Here is a 25,010-nt window from a genome sequence, read left to right as displayed (position 1 = left end):
CAGATGGAAGAGCTGCGCAGGGCAAGGCACTGGAGGATGGAGCACACAGCTTCCGTGCCCTCTCCAGGCACGCCACTCGCCCTGCACCTCCACAAGCTCAGCAACACGGACGCTCTACAAACCATCGGGGGTTTTATGGAGGCTTCATTACACAGGTGGGATTGATTAACTCATGGCCACCGTCGATTGAGTCAACCTGTGGCCCCTCGCCCCTCACTGGAGATTAGGAGGTGGGACTGAAAGTTCCAGCCTTTTAACCACATGTTTGGCTCTCCAGGCAGCCAGCCCGATCCTTAGGTGGGACCCAAAAGTCACCTCACTAACATAACAAAAGACACCGTTCTTCTCTCATCACTTAGGAAAATCCAAGGGTTTTAGGAGTCTATGCCACGAATGGTGTCAAAGAACAAATACATATTTCTTACTATAAATCACACTATCACAATATCCCTGGGAATTGCTGAGTTTAGGGTCATCATCAGACACAAAAATTGTAGTGGTGGTGATCTTAACACTTCACCATTGACCTCACTTGTTTGGCTGGTCTATGCACAGGGGGTAGACACAGATAATGGTCGGATTATCATAACCTGAGTCAGAGGGTGACTCCAATTACATACTCCTTTGTATGTGGTGTCTGCTAGAGCAAATCAATACATGTCCTGCCACCTGCTATGCAGCTAATGACTTGACAAATGCTCTTCTCTCTTTACCAACTAGTAAGGACAATTAGAAACGTTTCACTTTCAGCTGGCAAGAACCCCTTCACTGTTAGACCTCAAGGCAATTCTCCCACTCCATGACAGACAGGAGCCGTGATCATCTAGACATCCTATAGGACGCCACGCTGATAATCAAATATTGATCACATTATGCTAGATAACTTAGTCTGAATGATTCTGGTGGGGAAATATATTGACATTTTGAGTGCTTGACAATTCAGCAGGGTTTGTAAATGTCTAGTAGTCTGAATCTGATTGGGATGTTCTTCTCATGCAAAAGACAAATTTCACCACTTAAGAGGACCTAAAGCACAGGAAGAAGCACAGAGCTTTTGGGATCCCTTTGCATCTTAGAGAAAACATATTACACACATATTACAACATACTGTGTTGCTACAACCCATTTATAAAGTAGCACGCACCAAGGTACTCTGACATTCAGTCCAGATGACCCAGTTCATCTATGCAATGGTGACTGAAGTACTGGTGGCAAATAAGGATGCTCTGCAGAGACTCCAGAAAGCCCCATAAGAAGAATCACAGTATAGACACCAAGGCTTTTAGAGTAAAGTCATTTATTTTTTTACTGAACACGATTTTTGCTTGTTTGGTTGGTTGGTCCATCTGTCATTCAGTAGGTCAGTCAGCTGGTTGGTTTACAACTTGCCTCTGGCAGAACCTGCATACTTGACCATAAACCAGCAAATGATTCTGCAACCTGAGATGCCCATGAGGAAACAAGTACTGTCTGACCTGCCAGGCTATAAGATCGGGCTTGTATAGAAGCAATATAACATCAAGTGGACGTGATCGATTGGAAATCAGGCTCAAGCAGGTGGGAAAAGGACAAGTAAGATACATGGAAATTAGCCCAGACTCACTAAGCACCTATTCCTGCTACATTGCCCCACCTACTTAAATCAAAATTTATGACCTCGTGGGGAAAGATAAGTTGATGAAGGATAAATAAAATTCAGGTTATAAAAGGAAAATCAAAATAGTATTGCTAAGAGAGCTTTCTAAAACGGAGCTGGGAGTCCACTGAGGAAGTGTGACTTACGAACATCTGGACCTGGATGGAATCTGACCTTTGACCACTTACTGTCTTAATGCAGGCACTCAGAACACCTGCCCAATGATACTTATCGGATACTTACCACAAATAACTCATGACAGCCTATCTACTTATTGAACCCTTACCCTAAAATAGCCCTTAAGAATAAATATTTCCTTTCTTGTATCAGAGTCAATCATAATTCTTGCCAGACAACTTTAACAACCCTGTGGCTTTTATCTTATAAGCCCCTGACTCTTTCCTCTGCTCCAACACCCTTTTAGTTTCACCCAAATCTCTCTCCTGAATTGCAATTCCTAATAGCCCAAATAAACTCTTACTTGCAGCCTTCTGCATCGCTTGGATGACAAAGTCTACTTTACAATAGGAAAGGATAGATAAAATTCAGGTCTACTTTATGGATAGGTCTGCACAATATATAGGCATCAAGAGCAAATATACTGCCACAGAAATTAAGTTCCATTCAGGAATGGCAATAAAAAATGTGTAAAAGTGAAATGCTTAAGCTGGCTCAAGTGCAGGACCTCTGGTTGTTCACCTTGCGTGGCATGAGATTGGCCAGTGATGAGCCTACCCTGATTCATGGGAAATGGTTAATGGTGGCTGACCAGTCAAGGGCATAGAAATAATGAGTTTGCAAGATTGGTGACATGGAGGTTTATTCAATGGCCAGGATAGATACTTATAAAACTTTCCACTCAGATAAGCCCCTCATTGCTCCTGAGCCATTCTGTAACATTTCACCTGCATGGTCTTAGTTTCGCAAGGGAATAAACCATGTTAAGTATCGGGTTTTGTTTTGGTTTTCCAGCAACTAGGTTGTTTTGGTGGTGAAACTGACATGATCTTTAGGAACGTAATATCTTCCTTAGCTGGGTTTTATTATAAGAACCACCATAGCCAAAGCATACTGATTTCTCAAATGCAAGAAATAAGTACTGATCACTATAGATGTTTAAATTGAAAAAAACATAAAAACACAGCTATTTTACTTGCAAACAATGTGCTAATTGTTTTCAGCTGTAGCACATAGCCAGTAATAGCTCAGTTCTTTACCCCGTGCTAATAACCCAACTGAGGAGAGAATGAGGCAATTAAGAGCACTATCTCAAAAGGAAACAGATTTTACATTATAGAGAGTAAAGTATATAAAATACTGAATTCTCCATAAGGTATTTTTAGAAATAATTATTTGAATTAATAAACACAGAATTCTGAATTTCAGGTCAATTCAAAAATACCTACTGAGAATCTAGTATTTGCCATTGTACTGGTCAACTGAATACCAAAATAAATAAATAATAGTTTCCTCCAGTATTAAAAAGTTTTTAGTTTAATCACCAATTCTCAAGCAACCGGACACTAATGAAGGCTTTAACAATTAATTTAACAATTAATCACGGGCACAGTGGTAGAAATGTGAGTTAATGCTTATCATTTTGAATCGAAAGATTGTAATTTTCAGCATTCCAGGTAAAAGGTATGGACACTTTACATTTTTTAACAGGTACTTAACATTCAGTAATACTTATCACATCATTTACATGAATACTCTCTCTGTGTTCCATTCTGTCCAATATAGTAGCTATTAGCTACATGTAAAATTTTGACTAAAACTAATTAAAATTATGTAACGTTAAAAATTCAATCCTCAGTCACACTAGCTACATTTAAAAAATTTTTATTTTATTGTGGTAAGAACACTTACCATGAGATCTACCCTCTTAATAAATTCTGAAGTGTACAATGCAATATTGTTGACTACAGGGAGGGGGAAATGAAAAGTTACTCTTCAAGGGGCATAGTTTCAGTTAAGCAAGATGACTGAGTGTTACAGATTGCTGTAAAACATTGTACACTAGCCACATTTGAAGTGCACGATGATCATATGTATGTAAGGCCTGCCATATTGTGTCATAAAAAATGTTCCCTTATCACAGAAAGGTTTTTTGGTCTCCTGAGTTGAACTTATCTTCCTAATTAACAGAATAGGAGGAAGCACTGAATTTTAAAGGTAATTAATGTTGATCCTTTGTTTCTTCAATAGTGTATTTTGTTCTACTTAATTCTTAATTCAACCCCTGCAGAATAGAATACATTCTATTCTGCTGTAAAATTAATAGCTTACTTTCTTTTCTCTTTCTGGTTGTAAAACAAATGTCTTACTTTCTTCTGTTGGCAAGTGTCTCTTCCCCATTTCTTATAAAGATCTTCATTCCATGCTTCTCTTTGCTCCCATCAAAAGAACAACGGGGGCTTTGTGTGGGTGTTCTGATTGGACGGCCACAAATCTTATTTACCTTTTAAATAGAAAATATTAAAGACAGTTAGAAAGCATGCTCCAGCCTTTCTGAGGATGTAATGTTCACTAGAGTCCAAAACAATAACATATTCTTATTTATAGCACACTAATAACCTTTAAGACATACAATGTTTGTTAATTTTTAAAATAAAGGGAATCAAATTATCTGTATAAAATGGCAGCCATAATAAATTGATGCTATACACATTTATACAGTTTGCATGTATGCAAGTGCAAAATACACGAATAAAAACATATATGCAAAATCAGAGAGCTACATTAATAAACTAGCCTGCTTGTATAAATAAAACTAATCAAAGTATATATTATTTATGGTTTATAACCATATGTATGACTAATTACTTACTTGTACTAATTTTTTTTAATAAAATAATTTGCTATTGAATATGTGGTCCATTTCTATATGAGTTCTAAGGGTAGTTTTCTTCTTAAAATGCTTTCTTAGAAATGGCAATAAACATTTTTATATAAGATCTCATTTTGTAATAGTTGTATATCTTTTTCCTCAATCTGGTTTGATTTCAAGGGCGTTATTTATGGTCTCTTTTTAAAAAATTATTTATAGAATTGAAAATTTTAATTTTTAATACTACTTATCTAGTAAAGATCTTCATATGTAATTATCATTGAAAATTAAGGAATTAATTGGACACATTACCATGTAAAGCATCAAAAAAGATTCACAAGATAACTTATACATTTAAAAAGGCATAGTCATATAATTAAAAATACATAAAAGCATTGCCTGAGAATCAGGAGACTTTGGTTCCTGTCCTAATTTTTCCTTCTTAATTGCTAAGATCTTGAAAACAGTGGCAGAACTTTTTAAAACTTGATTCTCTTATATGTAAAATGAAGAACTTAGAAAAAATTATTCCAAAGTTCCCTTAAAGTTCTAAATTTTTTAAAATTTTCCATGAATGAGCATTACAGGAATTATGCATCAACTCATTTATTTAAACCATAATTATTTTGTTCCAATATTTGCAAAGAACATGTATTAGATGCTATAGGACATAAAAGATTAGAAACTGAATTTTCCCCAAAAGAGCTGACAATTTAGAAGGAAAGAAAAAACAATCCCCCCAAACATCAAAACGCACATGCACCTTAAGAAAAGGCCTGGCCCACACCAGGCTCCAGCCCACCCTGCCAATGTGACAGCCCCAGAGAATGCTGGGAAAGGCCCTGGCCCATGCTCACTTTGGCTCCAGTCCTCCTGCCAAAGCCACTGGGCACACACAGTCAGCATAGGGATACTCCCAGACAAGGACATACCTTCAAGAGCAGGAGAGGTAATTGCTTCATCTAATTTATAGAGATAAACAACAGAAAGCAAACTTTAATGAAATGGAGATAAGTAATTTACTTGATAGAATGTCCAAAGTACCAGTCCTAAAAAAGCTCACTGAACTCAGGAGAAGTCTATAGGAACACAGTGAGAATTTTAAGAAAGAATTTGAAAATGTAAAACAAATCTTATATATATAAAATATATATATTTATATATATGAACCTCATGGTAACCAAAAACCAAAAACCTACAATAGATACACAAAAGAACAAAGGAACCCAAAAGTAATACTAAAGAAAATCATCAAACCACAAGGGCAGAGACTAAAAGAAGAAAAGAACAGAGAAGAATTACAAATACCTCCAGAAAAGAATGAACAAAATGGCAATAAGTACATACCTATAATAATCACTTTAAATATAAATGGACTAAATGCCTTAATCAAAAGACATAAGGTGGTTAAATGAATAAAAATAACAAGACCCATCCATATACTGCTTACAAGATATTCACTTCAATGCTGAAGACACACACAGACTGAAAGTGAGAGGATGGAAAAAGTATTCCACGCAAACGGAAACAAAAAGAAAGCTTTGGTAGCAATACCCATATTAGACAAAACAGACTTGAAAACAAAGTCTAGAGCAAAAGACAAAATAGGACATTACATAATGATGGAAGAGTCAATCCAAGAAGAATTCTTAAACATGTATGAACCTAACATAGGCATACCTATATCCATAAAGAAAATATTAACAAACATAAAGGGAGAAAATGACAGTGATACAAAAGTAGGGGACTTTAATACCCTACCTGAAGCAATGGACATATAATCTGGACAGAAAATCAGTATAGAAACATTGCCCTTAAATGACACATTAGACTTGATGGACTTAACAGATATCTACAGGACATTCCATCCCAAAACAGCAGAATACATATTCTTTTCAAGTGCATATGGAACATTCCCCAGGATAGATCACATGTTAGGCCACAAAACAAGTCTCAATTAATTGAAGAAGATTGAAATCATATCAAGCATCTTTTCTGACCACAAAGATATGAAACTAGATATCAGTTACAGGGAGAAAACTGGAAAAAACAACAACACATGGAGAGTAAACAACATGCTACTATAAAACCAATGTGTCAATGAAGAAATAAAAAAATACCTTGAGACTAATTAAAGACACAACTTTCCAAAATCCATGGGATGTGGTAAAAGCAGTCCTAAGAGTGATTTATAGTGATACAAGCCTATCTCAGGAAACAAGAAAAATGTCAAAAGAGCAATCTAACTTGACACCTAAAAGCACTAGTAAAAGAAGAACAAACAAAGACCAAAGATAGCAGAAGGAAGGAAATAGTAAAGATCAGAGTAGAAATAAATGAAATAGAGAACAAAAAAAAAGAGGAAGAAAAGATCAATGAAGCTAAGAGCTGTTTTTTTGAAAATATAAATGAACTTGATAAACCCTTAGCTAGACTCATAAAAAAAAAGGAGAGAGCGCCCAAATAAATAAAATTAGAAATGAAGAAGTTACAACTGACATCCCAGAAATACATATAATCATAAGAGAATACTACAAACAATTATAAGCCAAAATTTGGACAATGTAGAAGAAATGGATAAATTCCTAGATACATACAGTCTTCCAAGACTGAAACTGGAAGAAACAGAAAATCTGTACAGACCCAATAATAGTAATTAAATTAAATCAGCAATCAAAAAACTTCCAGCAAACAAAAGTCCAGAACCAGATAGCTTCATAGGGGAATTCTACTAAGCATTTAAAGAAGAGTTAATACCTATTCTTCTCAAATTATTCTGAAAAACTAAAGAGGAAGGAATACATCCAAACTCAGTCTACAAGGTCAGCATTACCCTGATACCAAGACCAGCCAGAAATATTACAAAAAAAGAAAATTACAGGCTAATATCCCCGATAAACATGGAGGCAAAAATCCTCAAAAAATATTAACAAACTGAATTCAACAATATAAAAGGATCATAGATCATGATCAAGTGGGATTTATTGCAGGATGCAAGGATGGTTCAATATCCACTAATCAATTAATGTGATACACCATATTAACAAAAGGAAGGATAAAAAAATCACATGATCATCTCAACAGATACAGAAAAAGCATTTGACAAAATTCAACATCCATTCATTATAAAAACATTCAACAAAGTTGGTATACAGGGAACAAGCTTCAAAATAATAAAGGCCATTTATGAGAAACACACAGCTAACATCATACTCAACAGTGAAAAGCTAAAATCTTTTCCTCTAAGATCAGCAACAAGACCAGGATCCTCACTAAATGGCTAAATAAGATATGGTAAATAGAATTGACCCTTGAACAATGTGGGAGTTAGGGGCACCAACCCCATACAGTCAAAAATCCACATATAACTTTATAGTCCACTCTGTGTATCCACAGATCCACATCCATGAATTCAACCAACTGCAGATAGTGTGGCACTGTAGTACATATTTATCAAAGAAAAAATCCACATATAAGTGTACCTGTTCAAACCCACATTGTTCAAGGATCAACTGTATATACAATGGAATATTATACAGCCATTAAAAAAAGAATGAAATCTTGCCACTTGCAACAACATGGATGGACCTGGAGGGTATTATGCTAAGTGAAATAAGTCAGACAGAGAAAGACAAATACTATGTTTTCACTTATATGTGAAATATAAGAAAAAACAAATAAACAAATATAACTAAATAGGAACAGACTCAGATATAGAGAACAAGCTGCCAGAGGGGAGGCAGGTGGTGGGGGGGAATGGTCAGATTAGATGGAGGGGATTCAGAGGTACAAACTATCATTTATAAAATATAGGTCACAGGGATGTAATGTAGACCACAGGGAATATGGTCAATAATATTATAATAACTTTTCATGGTGTATAATCTATAAAAATATTGAATCATTATATTGTACACCTGAAACTAATATAATAAATCAACTCTACTTCAATAAAAAAAGAAAAAGAAGTAGCACTGTAACATGTAGAAAATGAACAGATTAACTCTGTTTGGGGTGCTTAGGGAAGAGCTTCAGTACGTAATGTCTAAATGGCAGATTAAAAGATAAACTAGGGGTTTGCCAGGTAGACAAAGCAGGAAATTTCCAGGAGAGAGTAGAAAGGCAAAGAGGTGTAAACAACTTAACATGTTTCATAGAACAAAATGTACATAGTGAAAGAAAGCAGTATAGCAAAAGGTAAGACATAAAAAATGCCATGATATATATATATGGTGATGGATGTTAACCAGACATTGTGGTAATCATTTCACAACATATACAAACATCTAATCATTATGTTGTACACCTGAAACTAATATAATGTCATAGATCAATTATATCTCAATTCTTTAAAAATGCCTTAATATGTCTTGGATATCAAGCTAAAAAACTTGCTTAAGCAAATGGAAAGCAGGCAAAAGCTTCCACGTTGGAAAATGGTTGCTTAACGATTTCCACAAGAGAAAAATCTTCATAAGAGCAGTTTGCAGGGAGGGAGACGAAAGGTCCTCCAGTAGAGCACTAGAGAAATGCTGGGGCCCAAGTCAGCAGAAGAAGTGGTGAAAGAAGCAGACGATATAGAGGTAGACAGGAGGGAGAGATAGTAGCTTGGAGACTGATTAGATATATAATGTTTTCTGAACAAAGAATAATGGTGGAAGGCAGAGGGAAAATCTTGAGAGATACAAGTGCAAGAAAAATCAGGCTGACATCAAAAATGGATAAAAATTTGGTTCTCCTGGAAAGAAGGGAACATGAAGGGTAGTAGTAAAAGGAAATTATGTTTGAAGAGTAGGTTGGAGTCAGATCTTGGAGCGTTTAAAATGATAAGCTAAGAAGTTTTATTTATTAGATGAAACCTCTGATGGCTGTTGAATGGAAAAGCAAAATTCCAGAGCTGATATTTAGCAATGGATCTGACAGCCCTGTAGAAGTTGGACTAGAGAGAGAGACCCATTAAAGGGAGGTAAACTGTTAACAGATCCTGAAGTTCTCAGGAAAGAGAATTTTATTCTGAAGTACAGTAGTGACAGTGTCCATGAAGAGAAGGATTCATGAATCATGTACAGAGAGAAGAGAAGAAGAATCAGCATGGCTAAATCCAGAACACTGACAACACCAAGTGCTGACGAGGATGTGGATAAACAGAAACTCTCATTCATTGCTGTTGGGAATGCAAACGAGTACAGCCCCTTTGGAAGACAGTTTGGCAGCTTCTTACAAAATCAAAAAAAAAAAGAACAAAAACACTTTTATCATATTATCCAGCAATCACACTCCTTGGTATTTATCTAAAGGAGTTAAAAATGTATGTCCACACAAAAACCTGCACACAGATGTTTATAGCAGCTTTATTTATGATTGCCAAAACTTGGAAGCAACCAAGCTGTCCTTCAGTAGGTAAATGGATAAATAAACTGTGGTTCCTCAAGACAACAGAACATTATCCAGTGCTAAAAGGAAACAAACTATCAAACTGTGAATAGACACAAAGAAAACTTAAATGCCCATTACTAAGTGAAAGAAGTAACCCTGAAGAGGCTTCATACTGTATGATTCCAACTATATGACATTCTGGAAAAGGCAAAACTATGGAGTCAGTAAAAAGATCAATGTTTACCAGGGGTGGGTATGGGTGGGGGGATGAATGCAGAAACACAGAGAGGATTTTTAGGGCAGTGAAAACTACTCTGTATGATACTCTAATGGTAGATACATGTCACTATATATTTGTCCAAACCCGTAAAATGTACAACACCAAGAATGAACTCTAAACTGTGGATTTGGGGTGATAATGATGTGTCAGTGCCGGTTCATCAATTGTAGCCAATGTATCATCACTGTGGTGGAGGATACTGATAATGGGAGAGGCTCTTCACGTGCTGGGGCAGGGGCAATGTGGGAAATCTTGGTATCGTCCACTCGATTTTGATGTAAACCTAAAACTGCTCTAAAAAAGTAAGGTTTGTTTTGAAAAAAAATCAACAGAACTCAGCAAATTACTGAAAGTGAGAAGTTAGGGATGTGTAAGGTCAAGGTATTAAAAAGCTCAGAGTGAATTTCCAATCACTGAAGCGGAAAAACAGTGATAGTGGAGTGTAAATATATTAACAAGGTGCTAAAGTATTCATTACAAAGGTGGAAAGAATCTTCACTGTCAACAACTCCTAGTAGCAAGAACCAAGGGAAGATGTTATAAGTTGATGGTGGGAATGTCAAGAGTAACGCTGTCTGGCGACACTAAAGGAGAGTTTGAAATAAAGGAGAAGAGTAAAAGGGAAAGGAATGGCAATTATGATCCCATGTTATGAGCCATAGAGCTGTAGACAAGTTACAGAACTTCTACACATCTCAGTTTTCTCATCCTTTAAACTTGAGAAAATAAAACAAGTTTGCAGTTGCCAGATAAGGAAAATCTTATCTCACCCTGTCGATCCCATCTTGGACCTAAGACCATATCTGCTATTGCACATATTTCCTAGGAAGGCAGAAAGATAGCTGAAAGTACCAGCCTCACATTATTTTTGTTCCCATTATCATCGTTGCAATTTTTTTTACAAGGATAAAAGAAAATGTACAAGCCATAGACTAATAAGTCATCTTTAATTGTATCCAAAGGTACAAGCATATAGAGCAGATTCCAATACATACAAATAAATTTCAGAGCCTTTATATGTGTTGACTTGCTATCAGGGAGCTCCACTTCACGCTTTATTGAAAGGGAATGGAAAACCATCTGTTACCAGCACATTAGCCTGTCACCTTAGCTTCCCTGAGTGAGCCGATTGGGGTGGACCATTTCAATACTAGCACCTTCTTGCTATTGAAAAAATCCCTCCCACTTACTTTGATAATTTTTCATCTTTGACTTATACTGCAATTTCCTCCTTATTCTCCCCCCACCCTGGTCTCTACCATTCTCCCCTGCAATCAGTCTGAAGTGTCTTGGAAAAAAATAGTTTTCCTCCCTAATGCTTATCTGTGTCTGCTTTAAGTTCCATGTCTGGCTTCTCACTGATTTTCAAATTCCCATCTCACCTTGAAATAACTCTCTTAGTTGCTCCTAACCCATATCGCTTCTCCCACTCTGCTCAAGTATTTGTTTCAACAACTCCTTTTTACTTAGCTGACTTTCTCCATTCTCACTGTAATCATGGCACTACATACAAAGTGTAAACTTCTGTTTACAGTCTCCCTCTGTCTGTTCACTCAGTCTTATTTAAGTCTTAAAATATTCAAAGCTTTTGGCTAATAACCCCAAAAAGCTTTGTAAGAAACAACTTAAAACTGTTCATTTTCATTTGACATCCATCAGCAGAGCTTCCATTTAGTTTGCAATGATCTTTTAAAATGTTTATTAATAATAATAAAATTGAAAAGCAAAAATGTTTAAAATACTATAACTTGAAAAGCAGTGAATGTGGAGGTGGTGTGAGTGTTTATTAAGCAATCTGTTTCAGAGGATGAGGCAAAGGTGGACTCTACATCACTGTGTATGCAACAGGTGACCGAACCAGGCCATATCTAGGATGCTTGGTGTTAAAGTGAGAGCTGGTTAAAAGAAATTACGTAAGATATGACTCTGCAAGCATGGTGGAAAACAACAACAATAATAGTAAATAACAGATAAAAATAAGAAACAGAATGGTTTTGGGTCAAATGTGCTGTGCTCCATTATATTAAAAGCTACTTTTAAACTATTTGGAGGGAACATACTATTGGCAATTTTTCTAGTTTTAACAACAAATGTGAGTTCATTAATTTTCTCTTGCCCAGTTCCCTATTACTCTCAGAAATGGTTTGCCAAACAACTGGCTGGTGTTAGGGGTAAAATCTGTTACCACAAATCATAATGAGGCTAACTTTTCCAGACGCAGATGAAATCCATGATTTTAGCTTTATTCCCATGAGAACAAACTGAGAAAAGCAGGTTGGGCAAGTTCATAAGGGTTTGGGAGGGGGCTTAATTACAAGGTTCAAGCAAAGGAACAGCATTATCAGAGCCTCATTTTAGAAAGATCTGGACGACAAGGAGACATGTCCCATAGGTAAAAGAAGAAAATCCTAGAATAAACCTAAAAACCCACGAAATCTGAGAAGAGAAAGGGAAAGCTCTTTTATAAGCAGAATGAATGGGATTTGGCTACTGGTTGATTCACTATAAGAGATTTAAAAAAGAAGAAGAAATAAAGCTGTTAGCAGTTTTGAATCTGGCAAGCAGAGTGAATAAAGATCCAATAACCAATATGTGGAAGTTAGACCATAGAATAAGTTTACTGTTTGGGCTCATCTGCTCCCCAGAGCAGGAGGTGAATTCTAATTTAGAACTTGGATTTGGAGGTCATTCGAAAAGATGGTTCTAAATGGTGGATTAGAAATAAAGAGCAAGTTAATGATTAGAATTACCTGCAGAGAGCCAATAGTTAAAGCCATGAAAATGGATGAAATTACAAAACGTATATAGAATGTAAAGACGGTCAGAAAGAAAATCTTTCCGAAGCAGGAGAAAGAGAATTCAGATAATATACTCCCTAAAAGAGAGGGAGAGAGAAGAGGAACTAGAAAGGAGGAAGAGGAGAAGGAAGGGCTAAAGGGGGAAAAAACAAGGAAGAAAGGAGGGAAGGAAGGGAGGGAGGGAAGGAGGAAGGACTTTAGACTAATAGAGCTGGAAGTCTCATACAAGATATCTAACCTTAACCTAAGGCTGAGAAAATTGAATCCCAAAGCAGGACAATAACTTTGCTAAGACTGAATCTAGTTAGTGGATGAGTTTCTAGTTATTATAGAATCAGTGGTCTTTTCTTTATGATTAGTGGTATTTATCTTCATCTGTTGTGTGGATTCACATTATATAAGTCTTAGTTCCTGAGTGTCCTACATAAATAATCTGGATTGAAAATGATCTAGATATATGAGTAGACAAGAGAATCCCATCTCCCCTATGTATGTGGGAGTGGCTGAGAGGAAACATGGCAGTTATCTCCCTTTAAGATTCCTAGGAATGAATAGGGGTCGGGAAAAGGAGGAACTACAAAGATATTAGACACTTTGATTTCTCACCTGGGTTTAGGAGGAAAACCAGGATAACTGATTGATGAAAAGAAGTCCTCCCATGATACACAACCCCCAAATTCCAATTTTATGAGACAGTAATGTAAGAGTTTCCTCTCTTCTACAGAAGGGCAGGTAACATCATAAAAAAGAATAGTCAGTAACTTCCTGATCTACAAACTACCACAATGAAATTATTTGGTCAGATCAAATACCTGCTCAACAATTAGAAAAGCAAAATTGATAATGTAAATTGATACAGCCACTATGGAGAACAACATGGACGTTCCTTAAAAAACTAAAAACAGAATTTCCATATGACCCAGCAATCCAACTACTGGGCATATAACCAGAGAAAACCATACTTCAAAAAGACACATGTGCCTCAATGTTCACTGCAGCACTATTTACAATAGCCAGGTCACGGAAGCAACCTAAATGTCCATCGACAGACAAATGGATAAAGAAAATGTGGTACATATATACAATGGAATATTACTCAGCCATAAAAAGGAACAAAATTGGGTCATTTGTAGAGACGTGAATGGACCTAGAGACTGTCATACAGAGTGAAGTAAGCCACAAAGAGAAAAACAAATATCATATATTAACACATATATGGGGAATGTAGAAAAATGGTGCAGATGAACCGATCTTCAAGGCAGAAATAGAGACACAGCTGTAGAGAACAAACGTATGGACACCAAGGCGGGGAAAGCGGTTGGGGGGGGGGGCCGTGGCAGGATGAATTGGGAGGTTGGGATTGACATGTATACACTAATATGTATAAAATAGGTAAGTAATAAAAACCTGCTGTATAAAAAAATAAAATAACATTCAGAACAAAAGAAGAAAAGCAAAATTGGCAGATTTCATTATAACTGTCACACTTAACATACGTTACATGTTCTCAGATTTATGAATCCTCAGTATTTTCTTAAAAAATTAGATTTCCTTCCAGTATGAAAATGCTTTTCATATTGCTACTGATCTGTAGTTGCACCTGAAATCCACGCTTCACATCAAAACCTTTCTAATCTACATTTAAACTGCATATGAAACATAGAACTGCATATGAAAATTTTAGTGAATAACTGTTATTTCTGGTATTGCAAATAACTTTTATAAGTTACCAAACATTTAATGTCATCTTCTTCAGTGCTTTTCACCTGGGAGGCAATTGACAAACACTGATGTTAACGATGTTATTATAACTGCATATTGAATAACTGTGATGGTTAATTTTACGTGTCACCTTGACTGGCCACAGGGTGCCCAGATTCAACACTGTTTCCATGAAGGTGCTTACAGATCAAATCAGCATTTGAATCAGTGGACTCAGTAAAGTAGATCACTTAGCCAACATGAGGAGGCATCATCCAATCCACTGAGGGAAGACAGAGGAAGGAGGAATTCTCCCCTCCCCCACCCAACCCCAGCCTCACTGCTCAGGTCCGTCATCTCACCTCCTTCTGCTCTCAGACTGGGATTCACACCATCGGCTCCCCTGGTTCTCAGGTCTTTGGACTCAGACTGGCTTATACTACCAGCTTTCCAGAGTCTCCAGCTTGCAGACAGCAGACTGTGGAAATTCTCAGCTGCCATACCGTGTGAGCCAATCAATTCCTCAAAATAAATACCTTCTGATGTATATTCATCCTATATACCTTATAAGTTCTGTTTCTCTGGAGGACCCTGACTAATACAATGCCAAAAATCAGGCTTCATTAAATCACATATCTTTTAATGGTTGTACAAATTGTTACTAACATCACAAATAGTCTTTATTGTGGTTTAATTCTGTTTTGATACATGTAATTAAGTGACTGTAATATCCTGTTTAATTTTCCCTTAAATAATCAAATATATTAATTTCCTTCCTATGTCGTATTTTGACTGAAGAGGTATACATCTTCTCACCCTATAGATACATATCATAGTGTCCCCCATATAACATAACATAATTTATGAACTCAACCTTTAAATTAGGTAGATTCCACCCAAAACATGATCCTAGTATATTTTTCAATATAATGCAACACATACTTCAGTGAAAGTATAAAAGTATACTGGATGAATATTGATAAACCTTGAAACAACATTAAATGATACTAATAATATAAGCAGAGATAAATTTCAGCAAAGCTGAGCTTGAGCTATTCATAAAATATATTCTACTTTCCTGACAATTTCCATTTGTAAGCCAGATATTTTCCCAGCCAAAGTTACATTTGGTGAAAAAAATTAACTTCATGATGATTAGAATTATTGCATGGTGATAGTATATTACTATAAAAACTTTTGCTCAGTTTGTATTAATGGAAATACAAAAATACATGATTATGGACCCTCACACCCTAAAACTATGGAAACACCATCATCCAGATAATATGCATGTTACTTAGAAGTTCAAGGTACAAATAATTCCAGAAGCCACCTACGGAAAAGATATAAAAGTTATAATAACTATAATACCACTTTTAAACCACTAGTATATTTTAGTATTGCAACAAGGAATATTTATAGCAAGTTATAAATTATTAAGGCTCTACAAAGAACTTCCTTTAAATATATTATCCATAAGAATTCTAAATTTGTACAAGGTGCCCAGTTCCCAGGAAAAAGCAAACAAAACGGTGTTAAAGTTGAAGGAGGGCGAAAACACCTACAGTCTCCACTTTGCAAGGGCTAGAGATATGTTTACTCTATAGTTAGCAAAGAGCAAACAAGGCTCTTTTAAAAGTATTTACTTGGAGCCACAGAATGTCTGGTCTTGGGTGGTTGCTTTCTGTTAGTCTTTTAATTTTCCAGAAGTTGCTTCTCCATATGGATTTTTGTAGCTATCATCATAAAGTTTCCACCCAAACTCATTTTATACTTAAAATTAAGAAAAGAAGAAGATGGAAGAGGAGAGGGAGGAGGAAGAGGCTGGACAGAAGCAGAACAATATTTCTGTGATCTTCTGTTTGGCCCACTGAGAGCAGGATCTCCAGGCTGCACTGCTACTTTTGTACACCTACAAATTAAACCACCAGAGGGAGCTTCTGCATTTCAGTCCTATTCTTTTTTTTTTTTTTTTTTTTTTTTTTTTTTTTTTGCGGTACGCGGGCCTCTCACTGCTGTGGCCTCTCCCGTTGCGGAGCACAGGTTCCGGACGCGCAGGCTCAGCGGCCATGGCTCAGGGGCCCAGCCGCTCCGCGGCATGTGGGATCTTCCCGGACCGGGGCACGAACCTGTGTCCCCTGCATGGGCAGGCGGACTCTCAACCACTGCGCCACCAGGGAAGCCCTTCAGTCCTATTCTTAATCTTTAATTAAACTTACTGTATGGACACATTTTAAATCACTTAGTTCAGGCCGTGCAGAGAAAAATACAACTTGTAGACCAAAGCGACAAATACCTAGATACATGAGATCTCTATAAAAATCCAGTCTTCTATGGAAAACTACTAGACTGAGAGTACACTACCAATTTGGTTAAATGAGAAAAGGAAAACCAACTCAGAATTGTGGATTAATTTGTCCTAACTGAGCTGTCTTGGAGTCAGGAAGAGGAAGAGACTGAAAATTGACCATGATAGTCAATTATTTCCCCTTTCTCTTTCCTCTCCTTCTTTACTTCCTCCCTCCCTCCGTCCTTTCTTCCTTTTTTCCTTCCTTCCACTTACAAGGGCACATTAGTTTAGAAAGTTCCCAGGACTGAAAGTCAAACATGTGCATTTTAGTCCTTATTTAGCTACAGATTGCAATGACAATAAACTGAGTATCTATTGTGTGTAGGGCATGATTCTAAGAGCTGGGAATAAAGTGATAAACTTTCTCCCAAGATGCTTACATTCTAGCAGGGGAAACTGAAAATAAGTCATTAGATTACTTTTGGGTCTTGATGAATGTTATTCATTTAAAAATGGATATTTGCCAGACTGATGGGATAGAATGAGGGTGGACAGCTTCAACTAGGTGGTCAAGAAAGACCTTTAAAAAGTAGTATTTGGGGCTTCCCTGGTGGCGCAGTGGTTGAGAGTCCACCTGCCGATGCAGGGGACGCAGGTTCGTGCCCCGGTCCGGGAGGATCCCACATGCCGCGGAGCGGCTGGGCCCGTGAGCCATGGCCGCTGAGCTTGCGCGTCTGGAGCCTCTGCTCCGCAACGGGAGGGGCCACAACGGTGAGAGGCCCGCATACCACACACACACACACAAAGTAGTATTTGAATTATGCTCTGAAGTGAGGTAAAGAGGCAACCATGGAGAGATGGCAGGGAAGAGCTTCATATATAGAGAGAACAGTAATTAAAATAGCCCTGGGAAGAGAAGAATGGGAGGCGGCTGCAATTGAAAAATACATTATAGTAGAGGGGAGTAAAGAGAAAGAGAGCAGAGGTAGGCTGGCCAGATGATATGGTTTCACATACCACATAGTCTGCCAAAGGGTGAGTTTGTATTGTATTGTACGTGGGTGTTGAAGTCAATGGAGAGTTTGGAGCTTAATGATAATCCAGTTTGTTTTGTTTTAAAAATATCACACTGGATGTTGGTTGGAGAGAAGTCTGAGCGAGATGTAAGAAAGTAATAGACAAGATGGAAACAGTGAATCCAGATGTAAAGTTTGGGGTATGGTTCAGGGTGTGATGCTGCCTTTGCTGAGGATGGTCTATGAGGACTGAGATCGAGTTGACGGTGGAGACAGCAGGACTTGAGGATAGACTGAACATAGCAAGTGAAGAAGGAGTGGATTCGAGAATGACTTCTAGTACTTTTTGGCTGAAGCATCTGGGCAAATGGAGATAGAGAAGAATGGATTTGGGGAGAAAATGAAAAGACTCTTTGGGACATATTTGGCTTTCTAAGACTATTATCCGTCCAAGAGGAGCTGCCCAATAGGCTATTAGTTATATGAGCTGAAAACTCAAGGGTGAGATCAAGGGCAAGATGTATAAATGTGGCGGTCAACAGCATGTACTTGGGATGAGTAAAGATGGAGGAGGGGGCTGAAGACTGATTCCTGAGGCATGACAACATTTGCTGGTGGGGCCAAACAGAAGTTGAAAGAGACTCTGAGAAGTTCCCAGACAAGTTGGAGGAAACCCAGGAGAGTGGGCTATCGGAAAATACAAATGAAGTATTTTTTTTAAAAGCACAAGTGATCAGATATGTTCAAAGTGACTGATGGAAATTAACCACTGGATCTTATGAGAAAAAGACCATTAGTGATTTGTGAAAAGTGTGGTTTTTATGGAGAATTGTGGTAGAATGCATAGACTTCGAGGGGAGAATAAGAGATAAAAAAGATAAGAAAGCAGAGACTGTGAAAATATGCCAATCTTCCATGGAGTTTTGTAGCAAAGGCAAATAGATTTATGGGATACAGCCTAGAAAGGCATGGAGTCAAGTACATGTTTTGTTTTCTTTTGTTCTGTTTAATTTTGTTTTGTTTTGTTTTAGGACAGTAGCTTTTACAACATGATTGCATGTTTAATGGCAGAGACCCCATTTCAGATAATTTGATCCTAAATAGCTCTATTTCAAAACAAGTGAGTTATTTTTCAAAGTGTGTGAGTGCCAGGGAGACAGGTAGTTTAAACAAATAACCTGAACTTGGAATGCCTTTACTTCTGCAATTATCCATAGCTGCTTAGAATTGTGTTCACATGCACTGGAGGTGCGAGATCATAGAATGTAGATTGGGCAAGGAGAGAAATAAGGGGGAAAATGGGAGAGCAGAGTAAACATGTTGAACATTTCCATAAGACAAAATAATTTTTGGATTAGAAATACAAGAGTAAGTGAACTGCAGTGGTAGGAAATGATGACCATAATGTGAGAATTGCAGATTTCAGAGATGGTGCCAGAACTAGTGATAGGTTTGGGAAGGTGGGAGTGATTAGGGATACGGTCAGATTACAAGATATGCAGGTTGGACTAATTTTTTTTTAAATTTTTATTGGAGTATAGTTTCTTTACAACGTTGTGTTAGTTTCTGCTGTACAGCAAAGTGAATCAGTCATACATAGACATATATCCCCTCTTTTTATGGACTTCCTTTCCATTTAGGTCACCACAGAGCACTGAGTAGAGTTCCCTGTGCTATATAGTAGGTTCTCGTTAGTTACCTATTTTATACATAGTAGTGTATGCATGTCAATCCCAATCTCCCAATTCATCCCACCCCTTCTCCCCCCCTTGGTATCCATAAGTTTGTTCTCTACATCTGTGTCTCTATTTCTGCTTTGCAAATAAGTTTTCATCTGTACCATTTTTCTAGATTCCACATATAAGAGATATTATACAATATTCGTTTTTCTCTTTCTGACTTACTTCACTCTCTGTATAACAGTCTCTAACTCCATCCACGTCTAGGCAAATGGCTCAATTTCGTTCCTTTTTATGGCTGTATGATATTCCATTATATATATATATATATATATATATATATATATATATATATATATATATACCACATCTTCTTTATCCATTCCTCTGTCAGTGGGCATTTAGGTTGCTTCCATGTCCTGGCTATTGTAAATAGAGCTGCAATGAACACTGGGGTGCATGTGTTTTCGAATTATGGTTTTCTCCAGGTATACACCCAGGAGTGGGATTACTGGGTCGTATGGTAGTTCTATTTTTAGCTTTGTAAGGAACCTTCATACTGTTCTCCATGGTGGCTGTACCAATTTATATTCCCACCAACAGTGTAGGAGGGTGCCCTCTTCTCCACACCCTCTCCAGCATTTATTGTTTGTAGATTTTTTGATGATGGCCATTCTGACTGGTGTGAGGTAATACCTCATTGTATCATTGTTTTGATTTGCATTTCTCTAATAATTAGTGATGTTGAGCATCTTTTCATGTGTTTGTTGGCCATCTGTATGTCTTCTTTGAAGAAATGTCTATTTAGGTCTTCCACCCATTTTTTGATTGGGTTGTTTGTTTTTTTGATATTGAGCTGCATGAGCTGTTTGTATACTTTGGAAATTAATCCCTTGTCAGTTGCTTCATTTGCAAATATTTTATCCGATTCTGAGGGTTGTCTTTTCATCTTGTTTAGGGTTTCCTTTGCTGTGCAAATGTTTTTACATTTAATTAGGTCCCATTTGTTTATTTTTGTTTTTATTTCCATTACCCTGGGAGATGGGTCATGGACTAATGATCTCACATAATCCAAGCATTTTGAATTTCCAATGGTCACTGATGTAACTTGGGAAGAAAGGCATAATGGAGTTGATCCTGGAGTCAGAGCCACATACTGAATGACCTGGGAGTGGTTAGAGGGCTGGGACAGCTTGGAGCATCTGAGAAGGCTGACGACACCACTGGTGAAGGTCAGCAGGATGCTAATGTACTGGCATAATTGGCAATTGCAGGGTTTAGGAGAAAATTTACAATCTGACTTTAAGCAAATAACTTACAAGCTCTGTTCATCTTTTGACACTGGAAAAATATACATACTTAATTCACAGTGCAGCTGTGGGGATTTTGTAAACATCTCTAAATGTAGGGATTTCTTTCTTTTTTCATTGCGTGAAGGAAGTTTTTATTGATAAGGGCAATAAAAACTAGAGCTAGAATGTATTTTGCTAATTTCTTATCTTCAAGGAGTTTATAATCTAATTAGGGAGGTAGGGTTTCCAATGATGAAACAAATTGATAAATATATAAAGCTAACTTCAATATGATATAAACAATGTCTTAATAGGGTATAAACTATGTGTCAAAAGAATGTTATAAGCAGGGAGTTGTATAGGAGCCCAAAGAAAAATTACTAGGGACCAGAGGTACCCGGGAAGGTTTTAGACAAACCTTGAATCATTGATAGAAAGAAAAAAAAAAAGAGAGAGGAATTCTACCCTGAGGCTGAGGGGATGGAAATGAGAAAAAATTCTCAACAGTGGATATTAATTTGGTTATACTAAGCAAAGCTTGATTCAGTTACGTTTTTCAATATGATCTCTGGAGAAAAAAGTATTTTTTTTCCTTCTGTGATCATTGGGCTTCGTGACATTTAAAACTCCTTGAGTTATACAGTCTAATATTCTACAAACTACTAAGCTCTGCCACAAAAAGACGGCCAACCAGCCAGTACTACCTCAATATTGAGGTGGTGAGAAACCACAAGGGAGGAAAGAGAAGCAACTCAAAATCAAGTTGAAGAACAGAGGACATTGAAAGACTAAATAATATCCCTAGAGACAAAATCAAAACTTGACCATTTCATTTACCAAAGAGAGTGAGAATCCTACATTGTGAAAGTAAATATTTTTAAATGTAATTAGGTAAAAAATAAAAAGGAGATACATCAATACGACCATATTTCCCCACTTTTTCAAAGCTGAAGATGTTTGAAGATGCTTTAAAATGGCATCAGCTAGAGGTTTAAATGTTCGCAGGCTGTATATAAAATAGATTACTAATAAGCACCTACTGTATAGCACAGGGAACTCTACTCAGTACACTGTAATGACCTATATGGGAAAAGAATCTTAAAAAAAGAGTGGATATATGTATATGTATAACTGATTCACTTTGCTGTACACCTGAAACTAACACAACAATGTAAATCAACTATACTCCAATAAAAATTTTTTTTAAAAAGTTCAACGGCTATTTATTCTGCTCTCGTCAGATCAGGTCTCTTGCATTTTCACTTCTCCTACCCTGCATTGGAAATTCTTTCCCCCTAGAATGGGCTTCCGTTAGCTCTTCCTTGCGTAGATGCAAGAGCTTCCTTACTGACTCTCTCTCCGGTTCTCCTAGCTCTCTAATCCTTCTGCCCAGGCTCCCAGATTCATCTTCCTACAGCACCGTTTTGACCATATTGCTTCTCTGATCCAAAGCCTTTGACGGTTCCTCCCATTTCCTAATGAGTACAAACTAAAGCATTTCAAGTGAATTTACAGCAGAACCTCCAAATTTCCCAGCACTCCTCCACTTTAAACACTATACGCTTTAGCTAAACTGTATTACTCATAGTCTCTAATGTTACCCTGTATTTTTCAGTCTTTGAACTTTCTTCTTTTCTGCTTGTCTAAATGTTACCATCTTCCAAGGTTCATTTAAAATATCACTTGTGAAATTGTCACCCTTGAGCTCTCAACTTGAGGTTATTTGTCAACCTTGCAAGCATTTGGTTTGTACATCTCAATAGGATTTGTTCCGCCACAGCTTAGAGTATTGCAGAGAAATATTTTGCTTGGTTGTTTTCTGTTGTTCCTAATTGCTATCAAAGTCCCCACTCAGCCCCCCAAACAAAGCTAATACACATTTATGCAAATAAATTAGTAGTTTCTTCTCAACTACCTTATTTGTTGGAAATAGTCAAATGATAATTCTGGAGACAATTTAAATACCCCCCTCCATAAAATACTCAAAGTATAACATTGTGTCTTCCTGTTTACCACACTGAGGCATTACAGGCTTTTCTACCTTTCTTATTTTTCATAGATACTGACCACCTATAACTAATACTCCACGTAACATTCAGACGTCAAAAAATTGCACTGTTAGAAAATTGTTAGGAGGGTACTTGAAAGAAACACTGCTGACTGGGAAAATAATTTCAATATATTTAAGAGACAAATGCTTATTATTCAGAGAAGTTAAAAAGACAAATGACCCAATGGAAAAAAGCAAATGGACAAAGGATATGAATACCTAAGTCACAGAAAAAAAATGCAAATAGCAGAAGTCATATGAAAGCTGATAACCTTAGCACTTATCTATGATATTAAAAATACAATTTTCATCCACCCAACTAGAAGACATTTTAAAGATGGACAGTATCAGCTATTGGCAAAGGTGTTGGGAAGATGATCTCTTACATTGCTAGCGTGAGTATAAAACTGTACCTCCAACTCTTGTTGGAGGGGACCTGGCTGTTTTTATTAAGTTTTTAAGTCTACACTTTCTACCAGCCAGCAATTCTACTTAACTATATCTCACCTAAAGAAACAATGACACAAGAACAAGGAGGCATGTACAAAGATGCTTAAGAGAGCATTTATTTATTTATTTTTTGAGGTACGCGGGCCTCTCACTGTTGTGGCCTCTCCCGTTGCGGAGCACAGGCTCCGGACACGCAGGCTCGGCGGCCGTGGCTCACGGGCCCAGCCGCTCCGCGGCATGTGGGATCTTCCCGGACCGGGGCACGAACCCGTGTCCCCTGCATCGGCAGGCGGACTCTCAACCACTGCGCCACCAGGGAAGCCCCGAGAGCATTTATTTTTAATGATGAAAATTAGAAATTAATGTCCATCATTCTGTCATGATTATCACTACATAATCATAGTATATTATAGAGAACTATGCAATGGTTAAAAGTGAAATATCAGGACATACTATGAGTTTAAAAAAATTGAGTAAAATAGGATACGATTGATGGTATTCAAATTAAAACATCACGTATTTCTGTTGTTACATTCATCTATGCATATAAATGCACGTTAAATGTCTGGAAGACTACCTAACCAGTTTTTCCTAAGGGAAGGAAAGCAAATTGGCTGAGACCTAACCTTCTACAGCATTCTCCTCAATTTTACGAACAAGCAGATATACACATCTACACACATTTTATTCTTTTTTTGGTCTGATTTTACTAAATTAGAATTATATTGTATACATCCCTGCAAAGCTTTCTTTTGCAACCGAAATTTCATCAACATACCAGAAGTCACTAGCTGTATACAAATGCCAGTTTTATGCTTTCTAACTTGAGTATGTGTACATAGAGATACACACACATATCCACGCTCATATACGTCCTAAACGGGATCATAATGCTGCATTCTATTTTTTTAAATGCCATAGATTTTTCCTATTACTTTGTTTGCTTCTCCAACTCCCTCTCCCTTATTATGGCCACTCACATCTTTTCCTTCCCAGATCAACAGGTGAAGCAAATCATTTATCATCCCTTTCTATTGTTCTCCACGTTCACATGCCTATGTACTCTGCACATATTCAAACATACATACATATACGTATGTATTTATAAATACAAAGATATTCCATGCAAAAATTGAATGCTTAATAAAAATAGGATCATATGTATTCCTATTCATTCCACTTTCTCAATCCCATGATATCACATAAAAATCCATTCACGTCTATTGATACAGCTTAAATTCATTATCTGTGATGGTTGCATAACCCTCCTTGGTGTGGCTGTATCCTAATTTATTCAACAGTCCACCATTGCGAATATTTGTTTGTTTCCAGTGCTGTGGTTAGAATGTCGCTGCAAATATTGATACAAACATCTCTGTACTATGTCTTTGAATACTACTAGTACTTTTATTTCAATACAATAGAGTCTCAAGAAATTGGACTTTGGGGTCAACATCTGTAAAAGAACTCCAAGGTAACCAAGGACAGAGGGGAGCTGCTGGTGAGAGCATAAGACTGAGAGACGTTTGGAAGTCAGACATACGGAGTCTTGATGACCATGTTAAAGAGATTTGTCAGATCTACAATTAGAGTGCTTTAAATCCTGAGTACA

General features: G+C 37.1%; 1 protein-coding gene across 4 annotated transcripts in view; it reads right to left on the bottom strand.

The window, feature by feature from the left end:
- GPC5 (glypican 5) overlaps positions 1 to 25,010 on the bottom strand; it is a 1,355,126-nt gene that overhangs the window by 1,067,468 nt on the left and 262,648 nt on the right. For all 4 annotated transcript variants that reach the window (XM_059996229.1, XM_059996231.1, XM_059996232.1 and 1 more), the window contains exon 4: positions 3,964 to 4,097. In XM_059996229.1, the coding sequence (XP_059852212.1) occupies positions 3,964 to 4,097 (134 nt within the window). The remainder of the gene's footprint in view (positions 1 to 3,963; positions 4,098 to 25,010) is intronic.

This window comes from Delphinus delphis, chromosome 18, assembly GCF_949987515.2.
Source record: "Delphinus delphis chromosome 18, mDelDel1.2, whole genome shotgun sequence".
Lineage (NCBI taxonomy): Eukaryota > Metazoa > Chordata > Mammalia > Artiodactyla > Delphinidae > Delphinus > Delphinus delphis.
This window is presented reverse-complemented; position numbering and strand designations above follow the sequence as displayed.